The following is a 17173-nucleotide window of genomic DNA, read 5'->3' on the forward strand; positions in this document are numbered from 1 at the left end:
ATCCATTTTGACACGTAGTCAACTGCTACCAGTATGTATAGGAAACCATGAGAATTTGGAAAGGGACCCATGAAGTTGATGCCCCATACATCAAAGATTTCCACACTTAAAATGGGATTTAAGGGCATCATATTGCGTTAAGTAATGCTTCTTAGCTGCTGGCAGCAATTGCATACTTTGCAATGCTCATGTGCATCTCTAAACCGTGTTGGCCAATAAAATCCACATTGTAGAACCTTGGCCGCAGTTTTCTTACCACGAAAATGACCACCACAAGATTGTTCATGGCAGAAGGATAACACGTCATTGTGTTCCCAGTCGGGAATGCAACAACGGATTAGTTGGTCAGAACAATACTTAAAGAGGTAGGGATCATCCCAGAAATAAAATTTCACAGTAGATAAGAACTTTTTTCGGTCATTACGAGACCAAGATGAAGGGACTTCCTTGATAACTAAGTAATTTACTATGTCAGCATACCAAGGGGACGAAAAAATGGAGTACAAGTGTTCATCTGGAAAGGAATCACAAATAGGTTCGGTATCAATATCAACATCACTGACAAGTCTTGATAAATGGTCTGCAACCACATTTTCACAACCTTTTTTATCTCTAATTTCTATAGTAAATTCTTGCAAAAGGAGAATCCATTGGATCGACCTTTGTTTTGCATCTTTTTTCTATAACAGATAACGAAGCGATGCATGGTCAGTGTAGACAATTGTGGAAGAACCCACTAGGTAAGGATGAAACTTATCCAAGGCATATACAACGGTGAGAAACTCTTTCTCAGTGATGGTATAGTTACGTTGAGTTTCATTAAGGGTTTTACTCGCGTAGTAAATGACAATTGGCTTATCTTCTCGGCGTTGCCCTAGTACAGCTCCAATAGCATAGTCGCTCGCGTCACACATTAATTCAAAAGGTTTAGACCAATCAGGTGGTTAAATTATGGAAGCAGTAGTTAAGGCGGATTTTAAAGTCTCAAAAGTAGTTAAAGCGAATTGTTTTTGGTATAGGAAGTGAAGCAATTTTTTCTATCTTAGCTTTGTCGACTTCGATTCCATCCTTTGAAATGATATGTCCTAAAACTATTCCTTTTGTAACCATGAAATGACATTTTTCCCAATTAAGAACAAGGTTTTTCTCTTCACAACATGTAAAGACCTTTTCAAGATTTGATAGACAGCAATCGAAAGAATCTCCATATATTGAGAAGTCATCCATGAATACTTCCATAAAACGTTCAACCATATCACTGAAAATGTGAAGCATGCAGCGTTAGAAAGTACCAGGTGCATTGCAAAGGCTGAAAGGCATTCGTTTATATGCAAATGTACCAAATGGATAGGTGAACGTGGTCTTTTCTTGATCAGTAGGGTCTATGACTATCTGAAAATAACTTGAATAACCATCAAGAAAACAATAATATGAATGATCGGCTAAGCGTTCGAGCATCTAATCGATGAAGGGAAGTGGGAAATGATCTTTACGAGTGACTGCATTAAGTTTGCGATAGTCAATGCATATTTGCCATTTTACTGGAATACGAGCGGAAATGCATTCATCTTTATCATTTCACACAACTGTAATGCCAGATTTCTTGGGAACCACTTGTACTGGACTCACCCAAACACTATCAGAGATAGGGTAAATAATACCTGCATTGAGTAATTTTAAAACTTCCTCTCATACCACATCTTTCATGGTAGGGTTTAGTCGACGTTACGGTTCACACAACATCTTAGCATTTTCTTCAAGGTGTATGCGATGGGTGCACACAGTAGGTTCAATGCCTTTACTGTCATCGAGGGACCATCCAATAGCAGAACAATGTTGTTGAATGATATTAATTAAACGAGCTTCCTGATCGTCAGTCAATTGTGAAGAAATGATAACTGGGTGACGACCATTTGGATCAAGCTGTACGTATTTTAATTCCGAAGGAAGAGGTTTTAAGTCAGGGGTGGGTGGAGTAGGTATTAAAGATTTTTGAGGAAAGTCTTCTTCCATGGAGTAAACAGATTGATGTTCATCCAAGTCACTGGACATCACAGTCGTAGGGTCAAATAATGGTATTTACTCTAATAACTCGTTTACTTCTTGTGTATAATCATCGTCCTCAAATTCAGATTCACTAAAGGAAAGAAATTGGTATACTTCATCTTCAAGAAAAAAGTTTGTTAAATACTCTTGCGCAATGCTGTCAACCCTGTTCACCTCACCATCAATATCAGGCTCTGAAATTTGTTTCATCAGCTTGAACACATTTACCTCGACTGAAAGATTTCCGAAGGACATGGTCATAGAACCATCCCTACAGTTAATAAGAGCATTAGAAGTTGCTAGGAACGGACGTCCTAAGATGATAGGAATAGAATCACATGCAACTTCTGTATCCAAAATAACAAAGTCTACAAGATAGTAAAAGTCTTGGACTTTTACAAGGACATTTTCAATAATTCCTTTTGGATACTTAATGGAACGATCGGCTAACTGTAGAGTCATGGTGGTAGGTTTGAGCTCATGAAGACCTAGTTGTTTAAATAAGTAATATGGAAGTAAGTTCACACTAACTTCTAGGTCTAGTAGCGCAGTAGCCGTATATTTGTCACCTAAGGTGCATGGAACCGTTGGTCTACCAGGGTCCTTGTATTTGACTATACCATTGTGTTCGGTGATGGATGGAAATTTTTCGGTGAGGAATGCTTGTTAAGGAACATTAGTTCTCCTTTTTGTGGTGCACATATCTTTCAGAAATTTTGCATGTTTTGGCAATAGCTTTAAGGCATCTAGAAAAGGTAAGTTGATTGTCAAATTCTGAAAAGTTTCTCTAATTTCAGCAAAATTCTTATCAGGTTTATTCTTTGCCAAGCGTGCAGGAAACGGTGCCTTAGGGCGGAATTTGGCAAAGGGGTCCACTTGCTTGTATCCTAAATTCTAAGATGTTGATTTTGTTAGATTTGGTGAATCCTCCATAGGTTCATTATTGGAAATAGATTCATTGGAACCTTCGGATCCCTTTGGTTGATCATCTGGCTTACGTATTTGATTGTCTACATTTTTTCCAGATCGTAGAGTAGTGATTGCATGCACCTCACCTTGGTTGGGAGTACTTGTACCAAGTGCATTGGTGAGTTCAAAGGCAGTGTTTGCTGGTTAGGGTTTGGAACTGTTTGTCCAGGAAACACGCCTTTCTGACTCTTTTCTTGCACCAATTGTTGAAGTGATTGTTGGATAGACGTTAAAATTTGAGATTGTTGGTTCATGTAAGCTAAGAATGTCTCGCTTGTCCTATCCGTAATGAGTGGCGCAGGTTGTGCAACAGGTAGTAGTTCGCGATTATTGCTGAAAAGTTGTTGATTATAGTTGGGATCTAGATTGGCTAGAACAAGGCTGTGGTTGGTTTGATAGTTACCATTGGAATTATTTTGAAATTGACCTTGTTAGTATTGCTGATTACTTCCTTGGTGGTATGGAATAAAGTTGTTGGTTGGTCGAACAGGTGGATTAGCGAAACCTGGAGGAGCCCCCATCTGTTGGTTATTTTGGCCCGCCGTAAATTCGATGTCGCCTCCAAGGTGCATTAGGAATGTTGAATGCACATGCCTCCTCCGATTGTTGAGTAGGGGAAGCATATAATAAGGGACAATACGCATCAGGATGGTCAGGACTAAGACAAAGAACACATGGGGAGGTGTCAACGTTCATGACCTATTTTGGTAGTTGTTCGTTTACTTGAATTGCAAGGGCATCTACTTTTTTAGTTAGGTATTCTATCAAATTTTTTAATTCGGGATCGGGTTTTACCTCAAAAATAAATGTAGCTTTTGTAACAGTATCCTTTGATGTCCTAGATGACTCAGTGTTACCCCAGTGTGTACCTTTTTTCACTTGTTTTTCAAGAAAAGTATATGCTTCAGTAGCTCCTTTGTCCATGAAGCAATCGCCGTTCATTATATCAAGAGTTTCTTTTTGATGATCAGAAAGTCCATTAAAAAATGAACGAACAAGGACAGATTTGTCTAGTTGGTGATAAGGACATTTTAAAAGAAGATCAGTAACGTGACTCCATGCTTTCGTAAAGGATTCATGAGGATTTTGACGAAAGAATTGAATTTTTTGAAGCATTTCAGTTGTTTTCTTCTGAGTGTAAAATTGAAGCATGAAAGTTTGAACAAGTTTATTCCATGTGTCTATGGATTGTGCCTGTTGTCCTGCTAGCCAAATTGACGCTTTCTCAGCTAAAGTGAATGGAAACAGCCGAAGCAAGAGTTGTTCCTTAGAGATTGCTGGATGGTGAAATGTTGTGGCCACTTGTTGAAGCCTATGAAGATGACTGTACGGTTTTTCGTGATCCAAACCATGATACATAGGTAACAAACTAAAAACATTTGGCGGAATTCGAAAATCACCGACAATGTCCTCAAGTTTGATCCAGGAAGAAGGTCATTCCTGTAATGCAGTATATAAGTTCGACAGGGGCTTCTCAGCTGGTGGAGGATCGTCGGCCATAATGACAGAAGTTAATGGCGACGAAGGATCTTGATGAAGGTAATTAACAGAAGAAGAACAATTTTTAGGTGAGAACTTACACAATTGCTTATCGTATTTTTTTCGGCGATAGGTATGTTCAAATTCTTTAGTGGAACTAGACCGTAATCTTATGCAAGCATAAAATTAGATCTAATTGACAGAAGGAACTTATTATTACTTGAATTTTATTATTATCTTTAAGCATTAGAGTTGAACAACGTAGGCCTAAGCTGCTGCTAACGTAGCAGTGAAGCTAGGAATACATGTGCATAAACCAACAGCCAGGTCACAAGAGAGATATGAGGGAGGTTTTCCGTGCAAGCACGGTTCTAATTAAGTAACCTCAATCTTTCAAGTTTCCTAGACACCATTGGAATATGATTATGATTAGGATTTATGGAATTAAAATTTATGCAAGGCCTTAATTTTTTTTTAATTAAAATTTATGCAAGGGAGAAAGTATAATCAGGCAAATACGACCTACTCATACATTACTAGATACAGTAGCATGTGAAGATACTCTACTCATACGTATAGTAATACGAATAGGCAAGGTTGTATCATCAATAAATACTTCGATACGTACAGGCAAATATACATCAGTAATACGTATATGTACGCTAATTTGTAAATAGATATTACGTAGACGTATATCTATAGTTACAAGCAAATTTGAATTACTCATACGTATTTAGATACGGTAGCATGTAAAAATATTATACGTACGCATATATATATACTAATATGTAAAAATGTAAACTAAACAGACGACGTATTTTACCTAGACTAAAATATGACTCTTGTATTGCATAATAATTCGATTTCGTCAATGCTCAGTGAGATTGCAAGTGTCATATAGAGAGCAGCTTCACCCCGTAGGGTTTAGAAACAACTTACCCAACTCAGATTTTAACCCTCGTTGGAATGTTCTCCTCTTTCATGACAAAATCGACTTATTAAACAACACAATTTTCTAAAATGATAATTTTGTAGGGGAAAACAGTTGATTTTGACCTCAAAAATGACCTTCGCTTGGTGGGGATAGCGTGTGCGCCGTCGGGATCTTTCTGAATTGAGCTCACACGCGTGATTTAGAGAACCGTAGCCAAAGTTATGGCCAAAATACCAAAACACACCCTAATTACAATGTATAACTCTTAAGTTATATATGCCAACATGCAAATAACCACTCATACGATAATATATATGCTAAACATGTGACTATATATATATATATATATATATATATATAGATAACCAAGCAAAATAGTACCATTTGTATGTATATATATATTAATATTCAATTCATACCTACTTAATATATATATATATATATATATATATATATATATATATATATATATATATATATATATATATATATATTCTGGTATTAACATGATTCATGCATATTTCTAGCCTAATACGTAAATAATAATTCATAAACTAGTACATAATAACTACATATATGACATTCATGCAAAAACAGTTAAAAATTTGGAACCTGTATCGTCCCGCAAGTCAGCCAAAAAAATGAAATGTGCACAGCAGACCAAATGTTTCACAGTAAGCTTAGTGGTTGTTGTAGCCTAGTTTCCAAGTCCTAGCATTTAGAACCTGTCAGTACAACCAAAACCAGTATGTGGATCAGTAGCAAAAATGCGGGAAATTTAAAAAGAAAAACCAAGAAAACTTAAGAAAAAGAAATATATGAAAGGATGAGCGTGGGGGGGTTCCCCTTGGAGCAATTCCAGTTTGCAAGCACAGGTCCTTGGGTCTTTAGAATGGCAGCGGCGCCATTTTGATATTCACCTTTTGCGTATCGAAGAGATTCAAATCTCTTCGTTGGCCAAAGTTTCGATAACAAAGTATTTCCTTACTCACGATCTTCAAATAGCATTGTTTTCATTTTATATTTGCAGATATTGTTCTAGAAATATAAACTTGTCGCCATTATTAAATTACTATAGTTTGGAAAAATGTGAGGTAATATTAACTATTCAACTAGCAGTTTAAGATTGCTATGCATATTTGCTTTTGTTTCTCATTTATGTAAAAAGCTTTACTAACTCCATGCATACATGATCTAATAAGCTTTTAACGCTGTCAGAAATAAAGAACAAATGTTCCCACAGATGACAAGGTACGTTTGAAAGGAAATTACATGGGTTCTAGGTGTCATCTATGCAAAGAGGTTGAAGAAACAATGTCTCATATGCTCTGGGAATGTAATGCGACAAAGGAACTATATATGGGGCTGGCTGGCAGAAATCTTCAAGGTACACCCACTTTTAAATTTGCAAGGAGTGATTACTGCTACCACCAATCTCAGTCCAATAAGGAAAGAACTATGGAACTCGGCTACTGCACAGCTTATGAATCAAATTTGGAAAGCAAGAAACCTCATTTTCTTTGATGATAAGGGACTACATATCCCTTTCTTCAAGAATGAGATCATTAAGGGGGTTAAAGCTACTGGGTTAGTTGCGTCATGGTACATGTTCAACATAGTTGAGATTTATCTATTCTACATTCTTTCAACATCAGTGGAAAACAAAAACCTTTCGGCGGTTTACTGGAAATCAATTGGCTACCTCCGAACTGTGTCATCAAAGCAAACACTGACAGATCATCCATTGGAAATCCTAGTATTGGAGGAGTGGGTATTATCTTCATAGATTATCTATGCCAGTTCTTAGGGGTGCAAGTTCATGTAGTTGGAATTACTACTAATTTTGATGCTGAATGTGAAGGCATTGTTATGGCATCAGAAATAGCGGTATCCAAAAGATGGTTGCACTTGTAGATTGAAAGCGATTCGATGGCTGTTGTAAAATGGCAAAGTGTCGTGGACTCTCAAGGCTAGATGGATGCGGGCAAAGCACACATTAGTTCACTGGACAATCACGCACATTCACAGAGAAGGAAACTTTGGTGCTGATGCAACATAAAAAAAATGCTTCTTCTATGAATCAGGGAGAATCAAATTGGAGTTCTACAAAGCCAGATTATATCCAAAGCTTAAGAGGGTCCTAACCTAATATAGGTTTTCTTAGGAATGATCTTGTGCTTGATTGTATCTTGATGTTGTGAAAATTGTGTGTCTGTAATCTTTTTTATTATATTAATAATATATCCTTACTTGAGTGCAAAAAATAAGATTCGCAAATATGAAATACAGAGAGCAACTCTAGAGGACAAATCGGCCGAAAAAGAAACTCTAGAGGACACCTTATTTTTTTTAATCACTCACAAGGACTGGGTGGATGAAAGTTCAAGTTTACCCTTGACGCAAAATAACAACGGCTTGGGTAGATGAAAGGTCAAGTATACCCCTGAAGAGAAAAAATAAACGATCCGACCCAACCGAAACAACCTGGTTATGAACATTGATTGTTCATACCTATCCATGTATGAACAATAGGTATGAACATTGATTGTTCATACCCCCAATTATGAACATTACCTATGAACAAGCATTGTTCATACCTATCCATGTATGAACATTGATCCAGTTATGAACATTGATTATTTAATACCCACAATAGGTATGAACATTGATTGTTCATACCTACCCACGTTGAACATCAGCTATGAACATTGATCGTGTCTATGAAAACATGAACCCAAAACATATATGAACAATAACTGTTCATACCCAAAACAGATATGAACAATCATTGTTTATACCCCCAATTATGAACATTAGCTATGAACAATGAGTGTTCATACCTATTGGACTATGAACAAAATAGATATGAATAATAAATGTTCATACCCAAAACAGATATGGACATTGATTATTCATACATTCTTTAGGTATGAACAATCCGTGTTCATACCCAAAAAAAAACATGAACCCAAAACAGATATGAACATTAATTGTTCATACCCAAAATAGATATGACCATTGATTGTTCATACCTATTGGAGCTATGAACAGTCATTGTTCATACCTTTAAACAGGTATGAACAATAAATATTCATAGCCCTAATTATGAACATCAGTTATGAACAAGGATATAAATAATATGAACAATAGTTATAAATAAACATAATATAAATAATAATAATAGAACACATTAAAAACACCAATATTTAACTTTCATAAACAAAATATCATTGTGCACAAAAAAAATGTATCATTATGCACAAAAAACACCACAAAATATCTAGAGTCGATCCCTGTTCATAAACAAAATATCATTGTGCACAAAAAACACCACAAAATATATTGTTTTTTGCCTTCCTCATATTCATTCAGCAAACATTCCCTTTCTAAAATTTTCCTAAAAATCATGATCATCTTTACTCCAGCTTCTCAGCAAGTCTGAAAGTATTCTGCATGCAATGTGAGGGCACAAGTTTTGTATTTCCTCTTCATTTATCAATTGAGAGAAATTCATATGACCTTGTTCATACAAAATTTCCATCATTTTGCTGACATGATTGCCACAATCAACGCTGTAATTTAGAGAATACACAATCAGTGCTAAAATATGTGGAATCATTGTATTCATACGTATTAGAATAATGCCATAACTATTTTGTGGCACTATTCGTCATTCTAAATATTACGAATCATTGTATTCATAATTTTTCATACCTATCTAAGGTATGAACACTCATTGTTCATACCTAATAGGTACGAACAATCATAGTTCACACATGTAACACAGGAGAATAAATAAATAATTACCTATTGTTTTGTTGTAGACATTTTGGTGAAAGTATTCTTCCTTTATTACTGACAAGCTGGATTTTCAAATCTCCCTTACTGATAAGATGGTTTATTGAATCAACTAGTACCTTCTTCTGCAAAATTACAATAAGTTATTTCTTTATATTTTAACAGAAAAAAATTTATGTAATTTAAGTGTTTATTGTCGAACTCACAAATTCTTTTGCAACTTCCAACCCTTTTTTTGTGTGGCTTAGGGAGTTAAAGTAATACCATCTTGCTTGTGTTCCTCAACCAACTCCAACACAAGAAGAGTCCAATGATTTTCAAAGAGAAGTCGATGCTCTTCAATATGGTTTCCAATCCTACTTCTTCCAACAATCTCTGTGTCAACAATTGTGTGAAATAATAAGAATGTGACAATAATAATAGATGAAACAATATTTTTTTATAATAAAAAATTCACCTTAGAGTTTGTAGATACTAGACAAGTCTCTGCTTTTCCAGTCTTCCTCTGTTGAAGTTCTATCGCCCACCAGTCAATGACCTATTGAATGGATAAGTTTTTTTTTTTTTTTTTAAATTGGCATCACATAAATAGCTCATGACTATTGTTGAACAATGATTGTTCATAATACAGTATGGATGTCAACAATGAGTGTTCATAGCTAAAGACTACTATGAACATTCATTATTCATACTCCAAATATGGTATGAAAAAATAATGTTCATAGCTAACGACTATGAACATTCATTGTTCATAGTTCAATTGTGGTATGAACAAAGAATGTTCATAGCTACCAGATTCTTAGCAAGTTGCTAGAGTATGAACAATGAATGTTCATACCCATTGCTGGAGTATGAACAAATAATGTTCATAGCTACCAAATTCTTGGCAAGTTTCTTGAGTATGAACAATGAGTGTTCATACCCATTGCTGGAGTATGAACAAATAATGTTCATAGTCCAATTGTGGAATGAACAAAGAATGTTCATAGCTACCAGATTCTTGGCAAGTTGCTGGAGTATGAACAATGATTGTTCATACCCCATTGCTGGAGTCTGAACAATGAGTGTTCATAGCTAAAGACTATTATGAACAATCATTGTTCATAGTCCACATGTGGTAGAACAAATAATGTTCATAGCTAACGGCTATGAACATTCATTGTTCATAGTACAATTGTGGTATGAATAAAATTTACCTGGTGATCAACTTCTCTATCAAAGAGAATATCTTCAACTAGAACACCTTGAATTTGTAAAGTTCCATTTGACCAAGCAATAGCTCTTCAAAAACCATAAGAAATAACCATTAGTCAAATAAGATATTTACTCAAAATATTATTTTTTGGTATCTTAAACTTACCCACTGTCCGTAATTTTAAAGAACGTGTCAATGACTTCTCAATAGGTTTCTTCCAAACCCACATAGTATCGACATGTCTTCGGGTCAAGCAGAGGACGAACGTTACTGTCATCAACAAGAGTTTGTTTGCCAGTGTCACCTTTCTTTCTTTTTTTCCTCCCATCACCAGTGAAATCCTCGCCAATCATTTTACTTTTCCTTTCTTTATTTTCCTTAACTCGCTTTACAACTGAGCAAGGTTTCTCAGCTCCCTCAACATCCTTCCCCTCAACTTTATCTGGAGGTGACAAGGTTAGGCATAAATCAAATGATGGACCATCAAAGGGTTCTGCGACATACTTACTCTGGTGAACTTCATCCGCGACTTCAGTTGTGCCTTCATCAGAATGCCCCTGCTGCACTTCAGCCGGGTGGACTGCATCCGTGGCTTCATCAGGATGCCCCTGCTGCACTTTTTTAGGTGGGTGGACTTCATTCGTTACTTCATTAGGTTGGAATTCAACCTCATCAGACATATCCCTCTTTTCCTGCTCCTTTACCTTTTCCGTTAACTTTCAATTTCATCTCTGGAATACATAATTTGCTTTTCAAGCTCGATGACTCTCTCTTTCAATTCTTTGTTCTCCAGTTTTAATGTATCAATGTTTTCTGTAGTAGACTGAACTGTTACTTCATTGTTTGTGACTAAATCACTATACATGTCCTGAAGTAAAGTCTTTTTAGCCTCCGTTGCTGCTTCGACATCAACAATAATTTGACTTGCAACTATTTCTGTTACTGGTGTCTTTCGGAACGCATCAAGCAAGGTCTTCAAATTCCACCTTGCACACTTCGGGAATTTGGTTTCATGGTTCTCTACCTTCTTGATGACTACAGAGTGCTCACAAAACCAAAACTACAATGCACGTGACGAAAGCCATATTAGTTCACACACTAATAAACCAAAACATTAAACCAATCAATGTTCATACCCCAATAATAGATATGAACATTGGTTGTTCATACCCACCAATAGCTAGAACATTGGTTGTTCATATCCACCAATAGGCATCCATGTATGAACATTGGTTGTTCATACCCACCAATAGCTATGAACATTGGTTGTTCATATCCACCAATAGGTATTCATGTATGAACATTGATTGTTCATACCCACCATTAGCTATGAACATTGATTGTTCATACCCACCATTAGCTATGAACATTGGTTGTTCATACCCACTAATAGTTATCCATGTATGAACATTGATTGTTCATACCCACTATTCCGACCCCCACAAATGTGACCCAATAAAATCCCAATTCAATACAAACCCACACTCAGAGCCCAAAAAGCCCACGCTCATAACGAATGCTCAAACTCAATTTATAGCCTACCTACCCACACAATGCAAAATCTATTCAGTTAAACACGTGTCTTGAACGTTTACGAGGAAGTTGTTTGACCAAATCAATCAACTTCCACAACTTCGCACATTCAAGATTCACTTCCATCAACTTCAGATCGTGTGATTGTTCTCCAGCAAATTCTCTAACTTCATCCCACGATTGGAATATTGGAGAACGAGGAAGTAACTATCACCAATCCGACATATAAAATCCAACATTTTTTTTTCCAAATAAGCTAGGGTTCGGCCGACCCCCACTTGTATTAATTTAACTTTTCCTTACATATATAGTTCCACTCTCATCCTCGTTTACAATATTCTATACAACAAAATCCAAAGGATGAGCAAAATGTACAGTAGAAAATTCAACATTTTCAACATTTCTATGTAAACTACCAAAATAATCAGCTACCCTATTCACTTCTCGAAAAGCATCTGAAAAATATATAAAATCCAACATTGGTCATTCTCCAGAACTACGCAATTGAGAGTTGATCCCAAAGCAATACAACATTTGGGTACATAGGCAACTTCAAACCAAAGTCCAGTCTCAACTCTCACCAACAACCACCCCCTTCGTAATCTTTTCCGAAAAGATCACTTCCGACCCAACTAGTGTATTTTGGTAAAACTTGCTAAAACATATTCGGCACCGTTTGTGCTCCTACCCTCAACCACAAAACAAAAGTTACGTAAATGGCTTCTCAAAAAACAAACAACGGTGAAAGTTTCCCTCTTGCCGCACAAGTTCAACGCATACCTTCGGCTGGGAATTCACTTTCCAAGTTTGATGGTCCTTGGCTATCTGCGACTGAGAGAGTGGGTATTCATGTATCCAATCTATCAACTCAAGTCGACCGTCGTCTCCGACAATTGGAAAGCAAGAATAAAAATCTGAAGAAACAACTGCATCAACTTCTTGAAGACGATTTAGGGTCCACGACAAAAAGTGTATGGGATCGTTTGAACTCTGAAGCATCTCTGTCAAAGACTCCAAGCACAAACTCCTATACTAAGAGAAACCGTGCGAGTCACTTACGAAAGGCTTCGTGTAAATAGAATGTGCAACGCCGAAAGCCAACACTTTCCAGTGTAATCGTAAGAGAATCTACAAACTCCTCTGCCGACCTTGATACAGACCACCCTATGAGGGATCGCCAACTCACAAAAGATCTCATGAAGAAAACAGGTTTAGCCGATTCGAACCATACTAAGGGAGATCAGCAAAATATCCATATAGGTCGGCAAGGTAGACTACCCAACCAATGAAAAATCAATGAAGGTCCTACCCCAAGCTCTAAGAGGGGTAGGCAAGCCACATCAAGTCCTCGTCGCAACAGCAGTATGCGCCGATCTTGATAGCAGCACTATTCACCAAACAGTTCCAGTTCACAACCTAATCGCTCAAGTTGTAGTCCCAATCCAAGAGCTCATTGTTGGCCAAAGTATGTTGGCAATGGTAGCCATGGAGATGGAGACTCACTTGTAACAAGTCAAGAAAATGGTTGTGACAGTCCAGCACTCTGTTCGTATTCTCCCGATGTTCACCATAGGAGACGAAGGAACCGATCTCCACTACTGGCTCGGTCATCTTCTCCTACATGGATAGGTCATTGAGAACTCACTCCACATTCTCTAAAGAAATCTTGGTCAAAACGTCCACAGTTTGGTCGTGACTATCGTCGAGAGAATGTTCCATTTTCTGAACAATGTCTCTATGAGATGATACTAAAGGCTGTTAATGATAAGGAGCCACGAGAAAACAAAATTTGAAATCTCGCTATAGAGAGTGGTATTGATTCTCCCTTCTCTATCCAAATCCAAACAACTGTTAATCACAAGGACTTCAAGCAGCCAGAATTTGAGAAGTATAATGAGATTGATGGAGATCCTTTGATGCATCTTGTTAATTACAGAAACAAGATGATCTTATGGACTTTCGACGATGCACTTCTTTGCAAGTTATTCCCGTCTACACTCATTGTAATTGAGTCGATGAGATGGTTTAACATGCTTCCAGAAATATCCATCCACAATTTTATAGATCTTGATTACAAGTTTGCCGAGCATTTTCGTCACAACTGGAAAGAACTTAAAAATATTGATTCTCTATTCAGTATTAAACAACAAAAAGACAAAAGGCTTAGTAAGTTTGTTGCGAGATTTCGGAAAGCGGCTGTTGAAATTCCAGATGCATATGATATTCTTGTCATTTATGTTTTCAAGGAAGGCATTAATTATGATAGGAACGGCGTTTACAACTCTATAGTAAAAGATGTCCCAACAACTCGTTATGAACTTTTTGCTCGAACTCAACAGTTTATTCGAGTTGAAGATGATGTATCAGCACGAGTTCACAGAGATATGGATCGAATAAGCAAGCTGCAGGAACAGAGTCAAAAACTGAAGTATCAACAAACAACCGATCAAAAGTCTAAGAGTGATGGTAGGCCACAACAATGGAACGACAAAGAACAAAAGAAACTTTCTGAGTTAAATCTTACCACCCTCAACGAGAAGTATATTGTTATCTATGAGAAGATTAAAGGAAAGAATATCTTATCTCCACCTTTTCCTCTCTCCAAAGATACCAAGGCCACACGTGACAAATCACTGTGGTGCAAGTTCCACGATGATTTTGGTCATGAAACTGAACAATGCCGATCTTTAAGGGGTAAAATCCAAGGTTTGATCGAGAAGGGTATGCTCCATGATTACGTGATGGATAAAACAAAACAAGCTTTAGTAGTGACCGCACACAATGTAATCAAAGTCGGTCATGCTAGAGTTGATTTAATGTCTAACACCCAGTGCAAGAATTTCAATCACTCCAAGATCTCTGATCCCAGCCACCACTATGTTTATAGTGGATATGATTTTCTCTACCGTATGGGTACTGAGACATATGAGGAAGGACCTCTCTGTTGGACTAACAATGATCTGATAGGAATGCACCATCCTTATTATGATGCTGTTGTAATACAAGCTTTTGTTGGAATTCATCGTGTGCAGAAAATTATGATCGATACAGGTAGTTCGGCAAGTGTGATCTACAAGTGTTATTACAAAGGACTCAATCTCTCTGAGAAAATGATAGTTCTCAATCCAAATCCTATCATTGGCTTTGATAGAACAGCAGCAAAATCAATTGGTAGATGCTATCTTCCGGTGACATTAATGAACAAGGAAGTTACAATTGATTTTCTTCTCTTGGATTGTAACTCCTCCTACAATGTCATTCTGGGAAGAGATTGGATTCACTCAATGGGATTTGTCGCTTCTACTTTCCATCAGGCTATCAAGTTCTGGTGTGATGGTATGGTATGCAAAGTTTGAAGTGATCAGATAGCAACTTTGAAGTGCCATGAGTCTATGCTCGAAGATTATAAAGATTCGGAAGTCAAGGGCAACACCATCCTAAATGTCAATGACGTAAAATAACAATTACAGAATTCCATTTGCAGGGTAAACGCTACGGAGTATAAATCGGCAACAAGGAAGAAGAAACCACTTTTATTTCTGCAGAAATTTCCAAGAAGGAACAAGATGAACTCATTGAGCTTTTGAAGAAAAATTGCACAGTGTTTGCATGGACGGTTGAACAAATGGCTAGGATTGATCCTTCACTTACATGTCACAGGCTAGATATGGACAAAACACAAAAGCCAGTGCGCCAGAAGCCTCGGCGAATGACTCCCGATCGTAAGCTCAAAGTAAAAGAAGAGATCGACAAACTTATAAGTGTTAATTTTATTAGGCCTGTACTATATCTGAAATGGATATCCAATGTAGTAGCAGCCCCTAAGAAAAATGGGAAACTTAGAATCTATGTTGATTTTACTATTGTCAATAAAAAATGTCCTGTTTACCCGTATCCTTTGCCTCGTACTTCTGAAATGGCTGATGCCACTTCAAGGTTTAAACAAATTTCTTTTATGGATGCCTCAATGGGATTTTATCAAATTGAATTATCTGAAGATGAATAAGAACTTACAACTTTCATAACAGACCAAGCCTTATTTTGCTATAAGGTAATGCCTTTCGGTCTAAAAAATGCACCAGCAACATATCATAAATTCATAAATACATCATTTTCAGACTTCTTAGGCAAGTTTATGGAAGCTTATATTGACGATATGGTCATCAAGTCACATGAAGAGTCTTCACACCTACATCACTTGGAAAAATTATTTGATCGGCTGCTGCATATTCGAATGCGTCTAAATCCATCAAAATGCGCATTTGGGTTGGCGTCGGGTAAATTTCTTAGATATCTTATGACCAAATGAGGCATTGAAGCTAATTTTAATCAAATCCGTGCAATTACCAAAATGCCCTTGCCAAAAACCAAGAAGCAAATCCAGCAACTTACGGGTAGGATAGCCGCTTTGGGTAGATTTATCTCAAAATATTCAGATCGGCTCCACCCCTTTTTCCAAGCCATTAAGGGATATCCACAATGGACAAATGAGTGGGACGTAGCTTTTCAGAAAATGAAAGAATACCTAGTACGGCCGCCAATTCTTGCTAGTCCGACCATCGGACAAACAATATGACATCTATTTGGCAACATCAGAAATAGCTGTGAGTGTTGTCTTATTCATTGATGATGAAAATGAACAACCAAATTTCTTCATAAGTAAGACCCTTACAGCTCCAGAAGCAAGGTATTCAAAGATTGAGAAAATAGCTCTCTCACTTGTCCATAATGCACAAAGATTGAAGCCTTATTTCCAAGGATGTATCATCAATGTCTACACTGAATACCCTTTGAGAAAAGTTCTTCGAAATGCTGATTCGAGCTGATTAGCAAAATGGAAAACATATTTGAGTGCCTACGAAATTATCTATAAAGCCCCATCATCTGAGAAAGGCCACGCAATGGCATCACTTATGGCTGATTTTCCTGTCGATGACATACCGACCATAGAAGAGCAGTTTGAGGAACCTCCTCTTAATCCACAACAAGGATCGGCCGATCCTTCCACAAGTGCCGACCCTTCTTTATGGATTCTATACACGGACGGTTCTAAGAACAAATCAGGTTTAGGCCTTGGTTGTGTTTTGATCCGACCTAATGGCGAGAAAATTGAAAAATCTATTCGCCTCGGATTTTGTGCATCAAATAATGAAGCTGAATATGAAGCGGTTCTTTATACAATGCGAACAACACTTGACTTGGGGGCAACAAAGATCGAG

General features: G+C 37.1%; 1 protein-coding gene across 1 annotated transcript; it reads left to right on the forward strand.

Annotated features, from left to right (window-relative positions):
* The first annotated feature begins 13897 nt into the window (after window positions 1-13897).
* LOC147503335 (uncharacterized) lies at window positions 13898-15310 on the forward strand. The gene has a single exon (XM_086604793.1). It carries the CDS (start codon window positions 13898-13900, stop codon window positions 15308-15310), a length of 1413 nt encoding a protein of 470 aa, XP_086460919.1.
* The last annotated feature ends 1863 nt before the right edge of the window (window positions 15311-17173 follow it).

The sequence above is a fragment of the Coptis chinensis genome, chromosome 4 (genome assembly GCF_015680905.1).
Source record: "Coptis chinensis isolate HL-2020 chromosome 4, ASM1568090v1, whole genome shotgun sequence".
Lineage (NCBI taxonomy): Eukaryota > Viridiplantae > Streptophyta > Magnoliopsida > Ranunculales > Ranunculaceae > Coptis > Coptis chinensis.

Excerpts from the sequence above, each read along its gene's own strand:
- LOC147503335 (XM_086604793.1), top strand. The coding sequence starts at position 13,898 with ATGATCTTATGGACTTTCGACGATGCACTTCTTTGCAAGTTATTCCCG.